Source organism: Pleurodeles waltl, chromosome 1_2, assembly GCF_031143425.1.
Source record: "Pleurodeles waltl isolate 20211129_DDA chromosome 1_2, aPleWal1.hap1.20221129, whole genome shotgun sequence".
Classification (NCBI taxonomy): domain Eukaryota; kingdom Metazoa; phylum Chordata; class Amphibia; order Caudata; family Salamandridae; genus Pleurodeles; species Pleurodeles waltl.
Genome location: NC_090437.1, coordinates 275559969 through 275578798, shown reverse-complemented (window position 1 = coordinate 275578798; position 18830 = coordinate 275559969). Strand labels below are relative to the sequence as shown.

Genomic DNA, 18830 nt, shown 5'->3' with positions numbered 1-18830 from the left:
AATTTAAAAAAATGTGCTGCATTAAACAGCATAATGTGCCTTTTCTTGCTACATAATTTGGTGCTTCCCTGCCCCATGATTTCAGTGGCCCTAGTTAGAAAGATAGCAGTAATATTTATAAACTTTTTATTAACATTTTCAAAATTATCATTTGTGTGGGGGCAATTTAATTTTCATTGCTGAATAAGGGTGAAGTCAGATTAGTGTTACATTGCAAAGAAGTTAAATGGAAGCTTCAGCACATGCTGCAAAGCGGTATTGAAAGCACTGAGAAGATTCGTTTACATGGCAACATCAAAAACGAGTTGCAACAGTGAGCATTTCTCTTACAGTTATACAGATTAACTGAGTATTTCATCACAATGCACAGGTATATGGCTGCAATACAAATAATGACAACTGATATTCAGGGGAGAATGGAACCATTTATTCTGGGAATGTTTAACACAACAATCATATACGGTGTGCAACAAATACAATGTAACAGCTTGTTCCCTGGTCATTTATTGAAATTACAGTATTTACAGATCTGTTAAGGCACGGGGTTCCAGAAAAAGAAAATAATCTTTTGACCAACTAACTCCCTGGAAAATTAACCGCCCAGTTACAGTCTAACACATTATGCACTACTCAAAGATTCCTGCTTTCATGCTGATCTTCATTCAGTTTTGCTCTTGTAACAGAAACAAGCTTGCACTGTGCAGTCAACAATGTCAATTGCTGGATGCTTTGCTTAGTATGAAACAAGTGGGAAATAGTAAAAAAACAAATCTAGATATAAACACCTCAGTACCTTAATCTGTGCTTACCACATGGATCATACAAGTGAAAAATGAAGAGGTTATTTAGAATCTGGCGTATGTGGGGCATCAAGAATAATTGGTGGAATATGGGCAATATGGCAAAACAGGCGAAAGTCTTATACACTAGATTTAGAAGTACATATTCTAAATATGCTGGAAAGGACATCTGCCAATTTTTACAAATGCTGCACGTCTGTTAAACTCCTGCACGTAGCCAGCATCAAAATCACTGTTAACAATTGCTAGGGTACATCTGGGTAGAGAGGGAGTGCTAGGACATGACTGTCTTTCAATTCTGAACTCTTTGTACATTACAAAGTCCTTCTCTATTATGCACTTTATCACATACCCATAGATGCTCAAATAGAATGCAGCTTTTCTGCTTCCGAGTTCCATCTTTACCAACACTCCCTCAGTGCATTAATCCTCTCCCCTCAAGTTGTGTTCCAAAAAAAATTAAGTGTGCATTTTGAGAACATTTATGACTGTGGAAAGGCAATGTTTACAATTAACTTAATAAGTACTTAAAAAAGAGATGCTACTGTTAATTCGATTACTGGATGTGCCTGCCCACTTCAGCACCCCAGTAGTAAAGAACAAAAACAGAAAAGATTGTACACAAATAAAAAATCCTTCTGTCTCCCCACTTTGAACACTTTCAAGACAAGGCACTCCACAATGCTCCACAGGAACAGTTAAATCAAATTAGGTTCCATTCAGATGTCTTTAACCTCTAGTTCATGTTTCATTTGCTCTTCTACTTTGGACAACTTTACAATGTAACATTTATGAATACCCTTCTGCCCCCAATATTTGCAATATGAGGCTCGAACATCCATTGTTTTTAAAGCCTGCACAAATTCTAAAATCCTAAACGTGTTTTCAACATGAGGTTGAATGTATGAAACAGTGCTTTGTACGGTGTAAATAAATAAAATCAGTATTTCTGTCATGGTCTATAACTACATGGTACCATGAGAAGGGTTCTGAGAACTTTTTCTTCAAACAAAAAAAAACAGCACTAAATGAATTCTGGAGAAACGTAAAACATTTCAGTTTTACTTCCTTAATCTCAACAGGCAAAGGTTCTAAATAAGTATTCAAAATATTTTTTCTTAAAGACAAGCCATGGACTGCTAGCTTAGGGGCAAATTTTGAAAAAAAACATGCAGAGCAGCAAGTCACCTTGCTGTGATGTGTGATAGGGAAAGGGCAGTAATGCACCAAAATAATAAGACACATTCCTGTCTGGTCCTTGTGCCAGGGCACAATGTGCTGCGTTGTAAGCTGGATTGATTTTGTTCAGGAAGGGGCACTTTTTGCACAAAAACAAACCTCTGAGGTATTTTCCTCTTTCTATGTGTGCTGCACAATGCAGTACACATAGAAAGAGGAAGTAACAATGACAAATAAAGCTATTTCTCCTTGTTACGACTACCTGGGGAGGTGCAGCATTCTGACACATTCCCAGGTCTACCACTAATGGCAAATATAGACATGCACTGAAATCCACTAGTGGATGCATGGAAATACCCACACTCCACCCATGGAATGCCTTTCCAGGGCAGAGTAACGCATCGCAGCAATTTGTCCTGCATTACTCTAGATTTATCAAGCCATGCAAGGCCACACAAGGTGGCTTGATAAATCAAACCTAACAGTTGCATCGTTCTTGCGCTACATTGCATGACGGAATGGTGATGTAACTCTTTAATAAATATGCCCCTTAGTACCAACCTGATAAAAATACAGAATCTAATGCAATGCATCTGAACACTGAATAAATACACAATATTACATATGACAAATTATTTTCACATGTTGAGCCATTCAGGCTTTATTCACACCCCTTTCCTTTTAAGAATGGTCTCAGTTCTGAGAAACGAAAATGTCAGTGAAAAAATAAAAATAAGTTGTCTTCCAATAGTAATGGAATCATTTAAATAGAAAGAGTTCTAGCTGCAATGCAAGCAATGTTTGTGTAGACTGTTTGGAAAGAAATGCTTGAAAAAAAATAAGGAAAAATTCAGGACACAGATTGGATTTCTTTTGTTGCTCAGACAGTAGAAAATTCTTGCACTTAAACTAAGAATGGATCTTGAAAGATTTTTCAGTGTTAATGTGAGGGATCTACAGGACTATATGAATGTCAGTGACTTCAAAAGATTTTCCTCTCAATCGTCTGGTTGTTGCTCGGTGGCAAATAAGAAACTTCACACAACAGAATGTTTTATAATTTTTTAAAGAAAGGGTAGCAAAAAAAATATTTTTAAGGCGCAGGTGGAGCCTTGCTTGCTCTGCACCAAGGTTTAGGCTTGGTTTCTTTCACCGGCTTTTCAGTATTTCTTGCCACCAAAGTACCTATAACATAACATTGTGTTTTTCCACATTACTTGCCAAGTAAAACCATAACACAGGATGGAAGAAAGTGACACTTGCTGCAAAATGAGCAGATGATATCATGGCAACAAAAGAAAATAAGATTTCTGATGAAACACTGTATTGAAAAGAGATCACAGCTGTAAATTTAAGTGACAAAGCCACATAATATGAAATTCTACTGTCATTTCTGGACACTCCTAAGTAAATTAAAACCGTTTGTAATAACTATTCATCAAGAGCAGACGAATGCATTTGTACCCAATACATGCGAAACCTAATATCTCAGTGGCTGACAGCAGTAATTTCACTTGAAAGCCACTTCGGAATAATTCCCATTTTAACATTATCCTTCCTCTAAAATTGTGTATAATTAAGTTCAATTTTTTGCCACTGAATTTTCCTATTCATACGTCCATGATCGAAAAAAACAGATATGATCTATATTTTATTAGGTAAAAGAGATGCATTCAATGTATCACAAACAATGGAAAACCTACAAAATATAGTGGGAAGTGTGAAAAGTAAAATCTGCAAATACTTGTGTGAGGGTCACACCGTTGTCTCTAAACCAAAGATGTTTATGCAGTGTTTTCCTTTAGCAAAGGCCTGATATTAGCATAGAATAAATCGTTTTGTAACCTCCACCAGTGTCACTAAATTTCTGAAGTTGGCACAGTTTTAAAAAGCAAAATAAGTCACTTTCGTCTTCTACTCATGACTTAACCAATACGTTCCTGCAAGAAAACAACACAGGGAAAATTGCTTTCTTTTTTAAACAGCACAGGCTTACATTTTCTGAATCCGTGATACTATACGATATTTTAACTTACGAATCCCAAAACAATCTTCTTTAATATGTTTTCTTGTGAAGTGTATAAAAGACACCCACAAATGAAAGTAAAACTAAATATTCAAGGTACTGGACAATTACAGAAGGAATGTGAAAAGCTCACATCCCTCCAACTCAGAAGTTTTCTAAATCAGTTCACCACTAGAAAAAGTACTGCCATAATTGTAAGTTTGCAGAAAAATGCAGAAACATTATTTCAAGCTGTGGCGGGATTTAGCTAAGGAACAGATCTGGTTGACTGCAATGTTACCTTACGATGAGAAATTACAACACCAAAATTGCAACCATTCTAGTTTGAAGTAGGAAAGGAGTATTCTGTCTTATTACTGATACGATAAACGTCCCAGTGCATCCCTTGACCCAGTGTCCAGGCACCGAAAGGCAATTGTGTGCATATGTGAAAAGGCACTTGGCTTGCATTAGTCCTAACATTTTCTTATGTTAGTTTTGGTGCTGGTGAGAAGACAAATCTAAAATCAAAGTTCAGGCAGCAAGGCTGCAAACTTCTACATTCTCCCCAATCATCGCACCTCCACAATGATCTGTGTATGGCGTTTCAATTTATAGTCTACATCTGTTTGATAGCACTTCCTGGAAGCCACGTAATGGCACTATGGTCCAACACAAAATGTTGAGAAAGAGAAAGCAAAACTTATTTTAAAAGAGCAAAAGAGGCTGTTTAACCTTCAGCATGATTGACAATCTTGTGCAAATGCTTACGGCTATTTGTCTTATATATTGTACTGGAGAAAACTTGTAGTTTGATTATAAACAAAAAGAAAACAATTGCCTATCCATTTGCTTGATTAGGCATTTCTTGTTAATGTTTACAAAATATGCTGCAAACAATTGACCAACTCAGTTTTCCCTTGTGTTTGTGGAGTTTCAAGACAAGGCCTAATCTGTGGCATTGCTTTCTTTCCTAACTCCCAAGTAAATGCCGACACCTATTAAAAACAAATTGCTTAATAGTGCACATTTCTATTTTATAAATCATAATGGATCGTCCAACCAATGAATATGCTTATCGGTTTCAGAATAGCTGGTCACTACAATTGAGAATGGCTAACAGACGCCATAAATGACAACGGAAACCACATACATGTTTCGCTGGTGTGTCTTGTTCTTGTGAGCTGAACAGATTTTTCATGCAGGCTGGCTGCCTTACCAGAAAATACTTCAATTGACAAAAGAGGGGAAATGAATTTGACACGATTTCCACACCACTTACAAAAGAGAATCAATGGGACTGGCCAATTATTCACCTTAATATTTTTACTGTGAAAAGTGTAGGTATCTCAGTTAGTCCATTCTCTTTCTTCAAAGTCAGAAATACAGTACATTGAGCATATGTCTGTCCAGGGCCAGAACGTGTATATGCACTGGGAAACAGTGGCTGAGATTTCTTCCCCCTCGAGGTTCTGTATTCTTCTGTCCTTGGTAGAGTGCAACTGTTATTAGAACTAAAACAGAAATATAATTTTTGCGTTTTATCTCCAGACATAGTGCCTTCAGGCTCTGTATGAAACAATAGTTTAATTTCTACAATAAACATTTTCTTATTATAAAATTAAAGCAGTATCCTTTCATTTTTTAATCAGCTTTCACAGAAAGCAAAAAAGGGTAGTTCCTGACAAGTCATTGAAGCCATGCTTTACACTCAAAGCAGGCAGACCGAGGCAATCCCGTGCTCAACAATGTTTCCATGTGGCGCAGAGGACTCCAGTTGTCCTACTGGAACTGCAGGAACCGTGGCACGGCTCACTTGGGATTTTCAATATATATTATTATTAAAATGGTCATTTCTTTTCTCAAGCCATGAAAGGCAAGGCCAAGCATGTAGGCATCCCTTGGAGATGTTCTGCACGGATCAGAGTTTAATGTCTTGTGATTCTGACATTTTGGCAAGAGTTTTCTTAACTCGTAGAGCTGTAAGGCGAGAGGCAGGGTTTTGAGCCCAACATTCTGTCATAAGCTTTCCCATTTGCCTTAGGCACTGCAAAATAAAAAAAAATAAAAAAAATGCATGAGTAATGCTGTGAAAGAAAAGGGGAAAACACTTGTTTCAACAAAATAAATCAGAATAGTCATGGCAAATGGCCTCAAACCTTTGTCTACAGATGTCTCATTTGTCACTGAAATTTGTTGCAGTCTTTGGCATACCGAGAGAAAATGTAAAAACGGGCCCACAGTGGATAGGGGCACAGAGGGCCAAGATATAACAAAAGAAACAAAAGGTGAGAAGGTGTAAGCTGAACAGGGTGAGGGAAAAATGGAACAGTATATCAAAGTGTAAAAGGGAAGAGTAAGGGGGCCAGAAAAGGGACAAATAGGTTCACAGGGGACTTTCTAATTCAACAAAGGTGGGAAGACTGTAGGAGACCTTCAGAAGATGTCAAAATGAATCTGATACCCATCCCATTCCAAGAGATCCCCAAACCCCTCTGTAAGTGTATCTGATGATTTGGCATTATCAAAGAGCACGGTATTTGCAGTACAATATTTTGAGATAGAACAGACCCCTTAATTTGATTGAGGGTCCAACAGATGACCAATGGAGCTCCTACAAGTTAGCTGTGGTGGAAGGAACTAAATTAAATACATTTAAAAAGGTAATGGTGCACAAAGACATGTACAATTAAAGAGATTCCACATAAAGGTTGTATGGACTTAAATAGGGAGAGACTTCATTCAGTATACTAAAAGATAATCAATACATTTGGTTCTTCAAGATTTATGCATTTGAGAGGACTTAATAATTAGTTAAGAGTATGGTGCTTCTCCAGGCTTTACCTCATCACTAGTCCACCGGTTTGGGAAAGAGGGCCGAAGTCGCCTGATGCACACAATATCTCGCATGTCTTCATAGGAGGGGTCGCTGGGCACCATTTCATGATATGGTAGCTGATACTCTTCTACTATACCTGAAAGAAAAGGCTTTTCAGTTAATTTCTCTACTCAAGCAAAACGAGTTTCTTAAAAAACTCTAGCTATCCATATGCACCCCACACATGGTTTATATCAGCACAAATAATTAAAAGTAAGTACAAATAAAGTGCTTCACAGTTATCTCACATTACAAGGAAAAGTAATTATCAAACAAACTCACTCTTACACCTGGAACAACAACTCCCTTCTCAGTCCCTTGCTAGCAGTTTGGAGGGTTTGCTTTGACAAGGAGGTCTCACTGCTGAAAAGCAAGTTAGGTGCACTCCAAAAAGCCACTGAAGTCTGTCCACATAGTAAAACCATTGTACATCTATCAGAGCACACATGCGCACGCATACGCACACACACACGTACATGCCCACACACACACTCGCACCAACCAGTTATCATTATTTCAAGTAACTATATGTCTATATGTTATCAATGATGTCTTAGAATGTCTAATGAGTGATACAATATGTAACGTCATAAGCAGTGCATGGCGAGGGCATGAGTTTTGGTTACTTTGAAATAACTGTAACTGGTGAATTTCAATGTTTTTTTTTAGTTTAAAATATTAGATTTCAACCGACTTTTTCAGCTCACTATCATAACACTTTAACTTTTACTTTTTCAGTGACCGAGATTCTTTTTTAATGCACAGTAAAAAATTATTACCATACCAAACAATAATATCACTTTAACCTTTGTTTTTTTCTGTAAATTTCTAGGGCTTTCTTAATGTAAAGTAATATTTTATTACCATACATAACTATGTAGTGCGCAGCGTGGGGTTGTCCGCTCGTGGCGAAGTTCTGTACCTAACCCCAGGCAGGCACCCAAACCCTGCATGCTGCCAATCCCTTGTCCCCCACAGCCTTTGGCTACGCACAGTGTGTAGTTGACATCCGGGTCTGGCCTTCAGCCAGCCCTTTGCCCAACCCCACATGGGAAGCAAACCCAGGAATCGTGCAGAGCCTTTGGCTGCACGTGGTGTGGGTTAGCCACAGGGCCAATCACCCATACAGTCATGAACTCTCATTATTTTTTTTATTGTTTCGGTATCACCTGCATGGGATTGAGGCAACCCAAAAACTTTTTTTTTAAACATTTGGCCCCATGAGTGTCCCTCTGGGTCCCCCCTTAATAAAGTCAAGGGTGTCAGATGACCCCCTACTATGGTCCCTTATACCTTTTTTTTTTTTTGTTTTTAGGACACTCGGACATGCCCCAGTGTCCTGAAATCGCAGCCAAAACATTTCTCCTCATACTGCGGCCAGCCAATCAGAGTGTGAGCTTTCACAAGACTCACAGGAACATCGTTCCTACGGGAGTGATACAGATGACGGGAAACAAGGCTCTCTTGGCGAATCAACCTGCTCTATTATTTAAAGTTGCATGCTCGTGGGACTTTCTCAAGAGTCCCTCAAACCCAATCGTCCAGAAAGATATATACATTTTGAACCTCAATTTCTCAAAAACTACTCAATGGATTTACACTAAATCACAAAAGATCTAGATTTCTGCCAAATGTTGTGTAATTCGGTTCAGCGATTTGGATTGTAGGTCTGTTAAAAAATTCCTTTATACACTGCATGGGGAAATTGTGTTTTGAGACCCTCCCCCCCTTTATTTTTGGCCCTCGCTTGAGATCACCCGAAATCTTGAAAAGAAGGAGCTGAGGTGGATGAACCTTTTTTGGAAGGTTTTGTGAAGGTTCCTCAAACACCAAAGTTATTGGCAAACCAAAAACACTCTTTATATGGTAACCATTTTTTTAAGAGTTGTTCATAGTATTTTATATGAGGAGTGTGGGATACCTTGGTTGTCAGAGATTCGATTTATGCTGCTTCCTCTAGAACCAATGAGCTGAAAGGATATGTTTGCCAAGCTCCTTTTTTATTTACCTCCTGACACACATCTCCTCGCTATCTCCCACAGGATGAGTCCGAAGCTGTACATGTCCGCCATGATGTAGGATTGGAAATGGTTTCGGTTCAAGCTCTCATCCAGCACCTCTGGGGGCATGTAGCGTTTTGTGCCAACTCTCGTGTTTGGTGGTATGTCTACTTCATTTGTGTCACTGAAAAAAAGTAGAAAGTAAAGCAGATGAAGTGAACCGCAAATGTTTGAAAGAACAACTATTGTCACTGATGATAAAGTTGAATGGAACGTCTCATCTCGGTGTACCATTTGATGAACATTTTTGTTGTCTCATTGAACACAGGCTATGCACTGCTTCATGCATTTTCAAGTATGCCACTGAAATCTTGTAAAGAAATTCATATGGCTATTCCACCTAGATAGCAATTAGGTTATTTCCCTAGCAACCTTTTCCAGATACACCATAATGACCCCCTCTTAGTACAAAAGGAGCCGTTCTGGAACATAGAACATGCACTAGGCTATGTGTTTCGGTGTTAAGGTAGGACTTTAATGGAAAGGACAGAGGGTCACTAACATTTGTGATATTTCATTTGCAGGATCCTGTGCTGTAATGCTAGTGATAATGATCAAATCTTCATTAAAAGTAGAAATAATTTCCACTCTTCCCCAAGTCACTCAGTGCTTTGACTTGAAAACCTGAGTGAACAAATTGCTATGAAATTAGCCGTAACACCCCTCTCTATCATGCCAGCAAGGAAGAGAGAGAAGAAAGCCACGTTTGTGTACCTACATCAGCTATCACTGTTAACCTTCATGTTCCTAAATGAAAGGAACTATTACAAAAAAAATCTGTGAAACCGGGAAGGATGTCATGTCGCATGTTACACGTCTAGATAAAGAAAGACTTCAAGGTTGGGGGAGGAAGGACGGTTGGGAAAGGGGGGCACTAAAGACAGAAATACCACTAATCTTTTACGTCGGCTTAAATAGCTGCATCAAGGTGGGGAGCAGGCATGAACACGTTGCATCAAGGTAGGGAGCAGGCATGAACATATTGCATCAAGGTAGGGAGCAGGCATGAACACATTGCATCAAGGTAGGGAGCAAGCATGAACACGTTGCATCCTCCACTTTAACATTCTATACGCAGAGCCATTGGAACTTCTTGGTAATTTAGGAACAAATTATACAGAAAGGCTGACTACATTATGGGGCAAGAAAAGATCAATTATACGCCTGCTTTTCTGTTTTCATCTCCCTCATATTTCTTCCTTTAAACAGCAGCTTTTCACATGAAATCCCTTCAACTTTCCCCAATGCATATTAAACTACGAATCCCTGCTATTTAAAATCCATGTCAATAAATACAAATGTGTAATTCTTTAGGCCACTTTTTAGGCTGAGGGTTAAAATCTGGTTATCTACTTCAGTCATTTAACCAAAATACCAGTAGCTAGTGGCCTCGGATAGCACCCCACTCATTTTTAACTGCACATGCAAGAAGATTTTAGCAAATCATTGGAGATTGTTTTTTTTTCAGAAATTAATTTTAATTATTCTTCCTTCGTACATCAACTAGTTGCTTATGGCTGTCACCTTAAGGTCAATTCAAACCTGAAAGTGTGATCCGACGGACACTGTACATAAGAATTATAAGTGAGAGAAAAATGGGACTAGACTGCTAAATGTGAAGTGAGCCTTCTGAATCGAGCAGTCTTCCCCAAAACTCTACTACGGTCAGGGTGGAGAGATTGGGTGTTGCCAGTATCTGTCTTGTTATTTCAGATGCAGAGTTGAGCAATCATGTCAAGAACAGCTCTTCATTAGACTACTTGATTTAGCTGTGGCACCCTCTCAGCATTGTGCGGTTTCATCAACAGCCCATTTTTAGACTGTTGGTCAATTTTACTGATTGCATGATGCAAGAGCTAGAAACATGTTTGGGGATTTATACGTACGTTGCAGCCATAAGGTGAAGGAGTATGATCCTACCTCCATTTATGGCAGCACCACTAGAGAGCGCTCCCTAACTTGGGCTTGTAGTCACATGGCGATGACGCACGGCCCAAGCCTCCACAACCCTACCTGCATTTACTAACAACCTGATCCAAAGCGCTCTTGATTCCCATTCCCCATCACAAGATACACAACACCATCATTAATAGGGTATCAGCATATCCATCAAACTGCCTATGCAGTGGTGTAATTACCACAAAGACAGAGGTATGCTTTTTGGAATGTTGTCATTCTGTGCAATGCAGAGTGTACAGAAATGCTGGTGCGTCACAGCATATGTACTTAACTGCAGATGTACTGAATGAAATGATATAAATGAATACACCTGTGACTAAGGGGTGCTGCATTGTACCTTAGTAGTCACTATTAATGTGCATGTAACCTGTGCACCCTCAAATCACAACTAATGTTTGCCAAAATTGGAGCAAGCCATTCGTATAAACTATTCTATCTGATTTGACCTGCCTCGCATAACCTGACCTATTTCCTCTGATTTGGCATTCCTGAATACATTTTAATCAATCACAGAGACTTCGCATTAAGTGGCATATGAGCAAGTAGTCTGAAGTCTATCCACACAACATGGATTTCTATATCCTCTGTTATTGAAAATATATGATAAATTAAAGAAGGGCTAATCCTCTAGCCAGTGCATGAAAAAGGCAAAGCTATGTGGCCCAATGCGGACTGCCAGAGTTTTGACTTTGTCTAAGCTGATTTTGTGTAAAAGTAGAAAATCATTTTATGATATCAAAAAGGACACATATTCCCATGGCAGTAGTCGTTGGCATTGAAGGGAACTACTTTATGTGTGGATGTGCTCCTTGTGAAAGAGCAGAGCGCTGTTACTCACAGTAAGGTTAGCAAAATGATGAAGTGGTCTGACCCACTGTCCAATGTTGTATGCTGTAGTGGATGGAAGAAATTGTGAATGTCACACCAGTAGACCAATGGATGGCCTGGGCTCACTGAAGTCCCGAATCTAGAAGTATATTGTATCATTTTAGTAAATTCAGTAGGTCTCGGGTAATGCCAGCGCTATACAGTTAATATTCATGTAGAAAAGGGTTAAACTGTAAGCATGAAACAATCTACACCACCCAACTGTAGCAGCACCCATATATTAAGGTATGAGATACACTAAGTGCACTACAGCCAAAATGCATTACCAATTATAAGGACTGGGAAGGTCAGTCATGGTCTGCGGCATGATGAAAGTTGCTCGTTTGTAGCTGTAAAAGTCTGGAAATCTTCTGTTATCTTTTAATAATCACTAAAAGTACCGATGGATTTTTTTAAATGGATTATTGTTATGGTGTGCTCATCTCCTCAGACAGCTTACAAATAAAGATACTGCTGCAGATAGGGACGTATTGCTCTGTTCTTCAAACCAAACAAATGGTTTCTGAAAATAATTTTAAAAACCTCCATATCTTACTTTTATTGACTTTTTATAATAGAGCTGTATTGAGGTAAGAATCTCCCGTGGCAAGAGCAGAGCACATAGTGAAAACGAACGGGTAAAGTTTCTAGTAGCACTGCTAGTTCTCAACACATCAGCACCATTTAACACTGCGCATCATGAAACATTACAAAACTGACAAAAAGAACTTGCCATTGATGGAAACATCTTCAAATGGTTCACCTCCTACCTTATGAACATATCAAACATTTTATTATTATCTCAATTCTCAACTACACATTCACAACAAGATAGGAGTACCACAGTGGTCAATCATCTCACCATAACTCCTGAACATTATTATTGGTGCTTTACCAGAATGAAATATTTTCACCTCACACGATACAGCTACATTGAGCACACAAAAGCAATTCCTATACTGTAACCCTAACAAACTTAAAGTCTCAAATGTAAGTGCTTTCCTCAAAGGGATTGATTAGTTTATGATAACAAATAATTTTACACTCAAAGCATCATAGTGATATTCTTACATGGGGTGACTGTAAATTTCATGACTGATTGACAGTTTGATCCAAAGAACTAGGACCATCACTTAGTACTTCAAAGGAAGTAAGAAACGTTGGCATCTTCACTGAATCGACCCTCTCCATGAATAATCAAGGTAACTAATCAAAATTTTACATTTGATGCTATGTGAACCTTCCATCTTATTTTCAGGCATATGGGATATCCAAGGAAGATCCAGGCAAACTACTTCCCTCGTCATATTAAGACTTACTTATGACAATGGCTTGTACCATCCAGCATCAATTTTACTTATGAGATGCCTCCAAAGGATCCAGAATGCACAGGAAGGACAATTTGAGCATTTCAAACTTTGAGACACATCTTATGACTTTTCAGCTCCCCATCAGCTCCTTGTCGTTAGATCTACTTTCAAAATAATTTGCATTACACATAATTAAATAAATATAAAGGACTGATTTTCCTGTAGATTAATAATGAGAGATATCTAAGAAAATGACACTTTGTTACTGATTAGCAATCAAACTAGTGATTCAAACCTACAAGAAGACAACAACTGGTGACACCTTTATTCAGTTCAAGCTGGTAAGTTATGGAACTCACTTGTAGCAAGGAAACAAACTTTCAATAATCACCTAGAATTTCGGAGCATGGCAGAGACATGGCATTCTATCTTTCTATATCTATAGTATAAAAGTATTACTCTGCTACTCCAGGAGCAAGATAGTAACAAATGGATCCTATTAAAGGAAAGCAAAAAATACCCAACAATGACAAAAGAGCGCAAATGCCATTACATCAGCATCAGACAAGTAACATTTAAGAGACTGCAAGAGCTTCGACAACAACTTCAAACACGGGAGGAACAGTTGAACTAGATCCAGCCACACAACAAGGAAACAACAAAAAATGATCTTCAAAAGTCGAGGTGAATAACCGTTTCATCCTTTGTAAAATTCAAAGCCGCCTGATAAATTGTGAAATCATCACTGCATAATTTCACACCCTCCAAGTCCCATGCATGTCATCTGAAAATGAGGTCTGCTAGAGTATGCATGCACTACACTATAAACATTTGCAGGAACGTTACTTGGTTTGCTGTTCAATTAAGCACAAATGTATATTACAGCTGTAAGTGTCTATATTCAGAGAAAATTGCCCTCTATGTTGCTCTGCACGACAAAATCTTTTCCCATAAACAATCCCACGAAGAACTTTGCTCCAAAGTCACAGCAACCTGACCACAAACAATTTGATAATCTAATTTCTGTACAGATGATCACATTACAGATAATGTGAACCATCCCATTAAATCAAGGGCACCACACATGGACCCTACAAAACCCTATAATAATCTGAGTTAGAAGAATATCACAAATCATCTGGCTTGGAATTGAAACCACTCCTCTGGAGTAGCATGCTACCAATCTGCCAAGAGCTCGAACCTGTCTTTACTCATGTAAATAAAAATATCAAATTTGTTTGAAGTTCATTGAAGAGCAGAAGAGTCTCAAGCTGCACTTGCCCACGTTGGTAAGTACTTAGAAGATGTGCTTTTGCGCCTCTAGTAGCAAGGCTTGGCATGCTGTAGCATTCTGGATAGCATGAAGATATGGAAAAGAAGGTATCTGGGAAGAGCTATGCATATGCAATAAAGTATTACAATCCCTATACCAGAATAGCTGAAAACGTATTCCAGAATGTTCCTTGATGAAGAAAAGGGACCCAGACCTCTCAATATACCGGTAGGAAAGCGTAGGTCCTCACATAATCATGTACCTAAACAATATTTATCAAGATGGGTGCCACAATATTTATAAGGACAAGAGCATTACACATGCAAGATCAGTATGAATAATAGCAGAACATGTATTTTGCTATTACAAACACTATTGCTAGCTTTGCTAGAATTCCTGAATTGTAAATATACGCCGCTGTTGATGCGGGTGAGAGGACTTGGCAATATCCTAATAAGTATTTGAAATGCCTTCAACAATGTATGTCAATAAAGATGACGGACAATACACTAATTGGGACGACAGCCTCTGGGGTATCCGATACTCGTACAAGTGACAAACAGGTTGGATTAAGGAAACAATCCTTGTTCCAGAGTTTCCCTTTGGCATTGTTCTGCCATATTGAAACCATTCCATTATTTCCTAGATTTACTATCACCTATAATTTCCGGTCTTCAGAAGTTGCACTAAGATATTTCATAGAGGCATAACGAAAAGGCATTTAAAAGCCATTTTATAAAGTCTAACTTGTGGTACTAAATTACCAGAGAGACCAACAGAAGTAAGGCATGTTAAATACATTCATGATACAGGGACTAAAGCCTAACAGATTTTCCCCTGGAATTCTAATTTCTTTGAAGCTTTGTTTCATTACTACTCTGATTGGTGACTGAGTTCTCAGTTAGACAATTTCTTTTCAATCTCACTAACCTGATGAATTTGACAGCCAAACCCAGGTCTGCTATACAGCAGGTCCCGTTTTTCTTTACCAAGAGGTTTTTACTTTTCAGATCACGATGGGCAATAGCGGGTTTGCCTTTGGTACCAAAGATTTCGGTGTGGAGATGACAAAGGCCACTGATGGAGGAGTATGCCAGTTTCAGCATGCCCTTGGTGTCCAGGGTAGTTGACTTCAGGTAATCATACAGAGAGCCATTTTCGTGATAGTCTGTTATTAAGTATAGTTGTGTCCAGGATCCAGTGCCTTTGATATCTGCTGCAATAAACCCTTAAAAAAGAAAAACAATACAATTAATTTCATGGTACGTACCCTGTTTATGTCCATGTAGTTGCTTTCATATTACTTTTGAGCATTCAGTTTACATTTCCACATGGACGTTCAACCAAGACCCATGCTTCAGTCTTCTTGCACTCAAGTACTGATATCAGCCATCTCAGGAATGAAGGCACCTTTTAGAAAACACAAGACTTTGTTCAATTTCAGAGGCACCTTTTGACAAGTGGAACTCCTCCTATGTGCCACTGTGGAGAATTCAGGGGTAAAAGTTAAGTGCCCAGAGATTGACATCACTAATAATCAGAGCGCAGGCTGACGTGCCTCGCTTTGATGAGCTGCGAGCAATTAGCACCTAGTCACCATGGTTACATTCGCCACCATGATGGACTAACATCTGCCAAATTTAGTGATCACCCACCCACCCAGCAGCGATCTAGAAACTGCCATCATAGCAATTCATGTCAAGGTACAAAAAGTTTTGTACACAGCCGCCATAGGTTTTGATGACTGGTCAATCTTCAAAAACAAACTTCCAAAGTGGGAACTAATGACCCCAATTCCCAAAGAACTTTTTCCCCTGAGTTTGGGGGCATTATTTGTTTCATAGACAAAAGTAAAGGACATCACACAAACCACCATACACAAGGCGTGTGGAGTAATGCCCTTCGTCGAAAAACAACTTTGAGGCTGCTGGAAGAAGATTTCTCAAGAAAAAACTTCCCCTGAGAGATCACACATTAGGGACACAAAAATACAAACACTCACCTCCTCCTAACGCACATTTCAACCCCTGTATTCCCAACATGGCAATAAAATCTGGTACAACAAAAAATGTCAGGTTGTGGGGAACTTTAATACAACATAACTCAAAAGGCATACAACTTATCCAAGGATAAACAATACCACGACTTAGAAAGACCAACTATCAGTTGGTAAGCTAGCTAGCCTGTTTTGACAGTAATTGAAAACAGTAACAATATACGGCACAAACAAAAAGAATAAAAAAAGTAAGTTAAAAACATAAAATAAGAGCGACAAACAAGACAATCAACATCTGTCTTCGTCACTACCAATCTGCCAGGATCATCATTCAAGACACATGATGTTTCAATATAATTATCTATTGTATCCCAAGGTCCATCAAATATAGGGCCAGATGTAGCAAGCAGTTTTGCCCATTCTGTGTCTATGGGAAAATGTTTTTGTACATATGGCCCTTAGTCTGAATCTGTATGTCAACCTGTTTCGGTGGTATATTACAATGTTGACCACTTTCTTCAGGGCAAAAACTCCCCATGATGTCTCCCAAATGTATACAGAAAATCATATAAACCCTTTTAATATTTTTATGGCACCTCTACCTTGGGTCCAATATATGGTGCTAAAATCCAAATAGGACTAGATATTTCACAATAGGCTATGGGTTCAAATCTTAAATGGAAAGAAGCTACTTATCACTTTTTTATGCTGTCTCAATTTCCAACAGCCAGAGTAGAAACCTGGTTGGGGTGGCCTTATTCCTCTTCTTCCTATTTTAAAACAACCTCTTATCTGAGGTGTACCAGATAAACATTAAAACACATGTTTAAAGACAATGGTAAGCAATGGATGGAATGCATTCCCTTTGAAGATTTCAGAATGCCTACAAAAAGGTTCTTCACAACCAGACATTGGGTTTGAACTAAAAATGTTGTGTTGTAGAGCCCAGTACAAGCATGAGTTACTTGCAAGTTACTGAGGTCCTTTGAGTCCCTCAGCCTTTCTGTAAGAATTTGCTTTTCAAGGTTTGTCACAAGGCGCTTGGAAAAGAAAACCTTTTACATGTTTTGATGATTGAGGAGCAGGAAGGAGGGACTCTGGCACGGTGATGATGACAGCTATTTTCTTTGACTAGTGCTCTACAGATTGAGACAATTACAAGACTAAGAGCTATGATAGAGTTCTCATACACCGCCATTCCAGTGAAATCCAGCATGTGCATACAAGGCCATCAAACCCTGTGTTCTTTGCCACCACTGATATGTTAAAACTACGTACTTGGAGAAAAACGGTTGCATAGTTTGATAGAGGGACACAAACAACTCTCTCCAGAGGAAGAAATACCAGGATGAAGTAAACGTTCAGCAGTGTTTTAAGAAATGCATACTCTGACAAGCTATGGGTATAGCTTTATTTGCGAAAGACTAATCACAATCCTTAGTCTGTCAAGTGCTACAAAGCATTCTAAGACTTGCAAATGCATAAAGGGGTGCTTAAACCATAATCAGCCAAGCACCTATACAGGTGTAAAGTTGCGCTCGCTAAAGGAGCAAATAGACAACTCCCATGGAGAGCCTTTTGGTGAAGAATTGGGTCAGACTAAACTGTTATCACTCAGAGTGTTTGCGCACATTCAAAGTGCCAGTGTTGACCTTCTGAAAGACATAAAAAGCTCAGGCACCTGAAATGCAACTTCAAGGCCAGTCAAAAGTTGAAAACGAATGAACCAGTCTACCTTGCCCTTTCAGGCCCACATCAAAGCCCTATGAGAGCAAGAATCATTTTTAACACCTCCTGTCTGAAGCATTTGTGTGCGATGGATGCCACTCATGCACATGGCTGCCAGAAAACTTTCAGATTCTCTGTCGAAGCACTTCAGAGAAGATTCCCAATACCCCGTGCACATCCCGTGCCTTAGATACTCTGCAAGAGAGAGATTATGGACAATTCTCTGAACAAGCCTCCATTTCTTTGTAAAACAATCTACTTCTTGTCAAAAACCTATTCCTTTTCTTTCCTCGTAAACTGACCTCAAAACTCACCTCCTCTCCTACAGCACCACCACTTCAAGTTGCAAGAAATTCCAGAAAAACCTTAATAACAATAAAAATTGGTTTTCTTTTCTTGCACCACTCAGTCCACTCTGCATGTTGAGGTGATTTTCTTTAATGTTCTTCGGCGTCTGCATGATTCAGTCTCAGTGCAAAGTAAAGAACGTACTTAGGATCATTGGTGGTTTGTATAAGCAGGGTTGTATGAACATTTTGCCATCTATATTTGAGTTCTTCCACTGTATTTTTCAAAGGAACAGAGGTTGCTTCCTCTGTCCTGATGAAGACCCTGACATAAATTCGTATGAAGGGTTGAAATATGGACATAATAACCTGCTGACTAACATTCTGACTGTATTGTCCTAACTTTACTCAGATCTTGAGTCTTTCTTTGATATGAAATCAGTGGGCGCTCGTAAACTTTGAAAATGGTAGGGCATAAACACCTACCT

General features: G+C 38.9%; 1 protein-coding gene across 4 annotated transcripts in view; it reads right to left on the bottom strand.

The window, feature by feature from the left end:
• Positions 1–405: 405 nt before the first annotated feature.
• Positions 406–18830, bottom strand: part of BMPR1B (bone morphogenetic protein receptor type 1B) — a 384328-nt gene continuing 365903 nt past the window's right edge. For all 4 annotated transcript variants that reach the window (XM_069238141.1, XM_069238156.1, XM_069238148.1 and 1 more), the window contains exons 8-11: positions 15262–15559; positions 8871–9046; positions 6829–6959; positions 406–6031 (exon numbers count right to left, since the gene is read on the bottom strand). In XM_069238141.1, coding sequence (XP_069094242.1) covers positions 5906–6031; positions 6829–6959; positions 8871–9046; positions 15262–15559 — 731 coding nt within the window. In that variant the 3' untranslated portion in view covers positions 406–5905. The remainder of the gene's footprint in view (positions 6032–6828; positions 6960–8870; positions 9047–15261; positions 15560–18830) is intronic.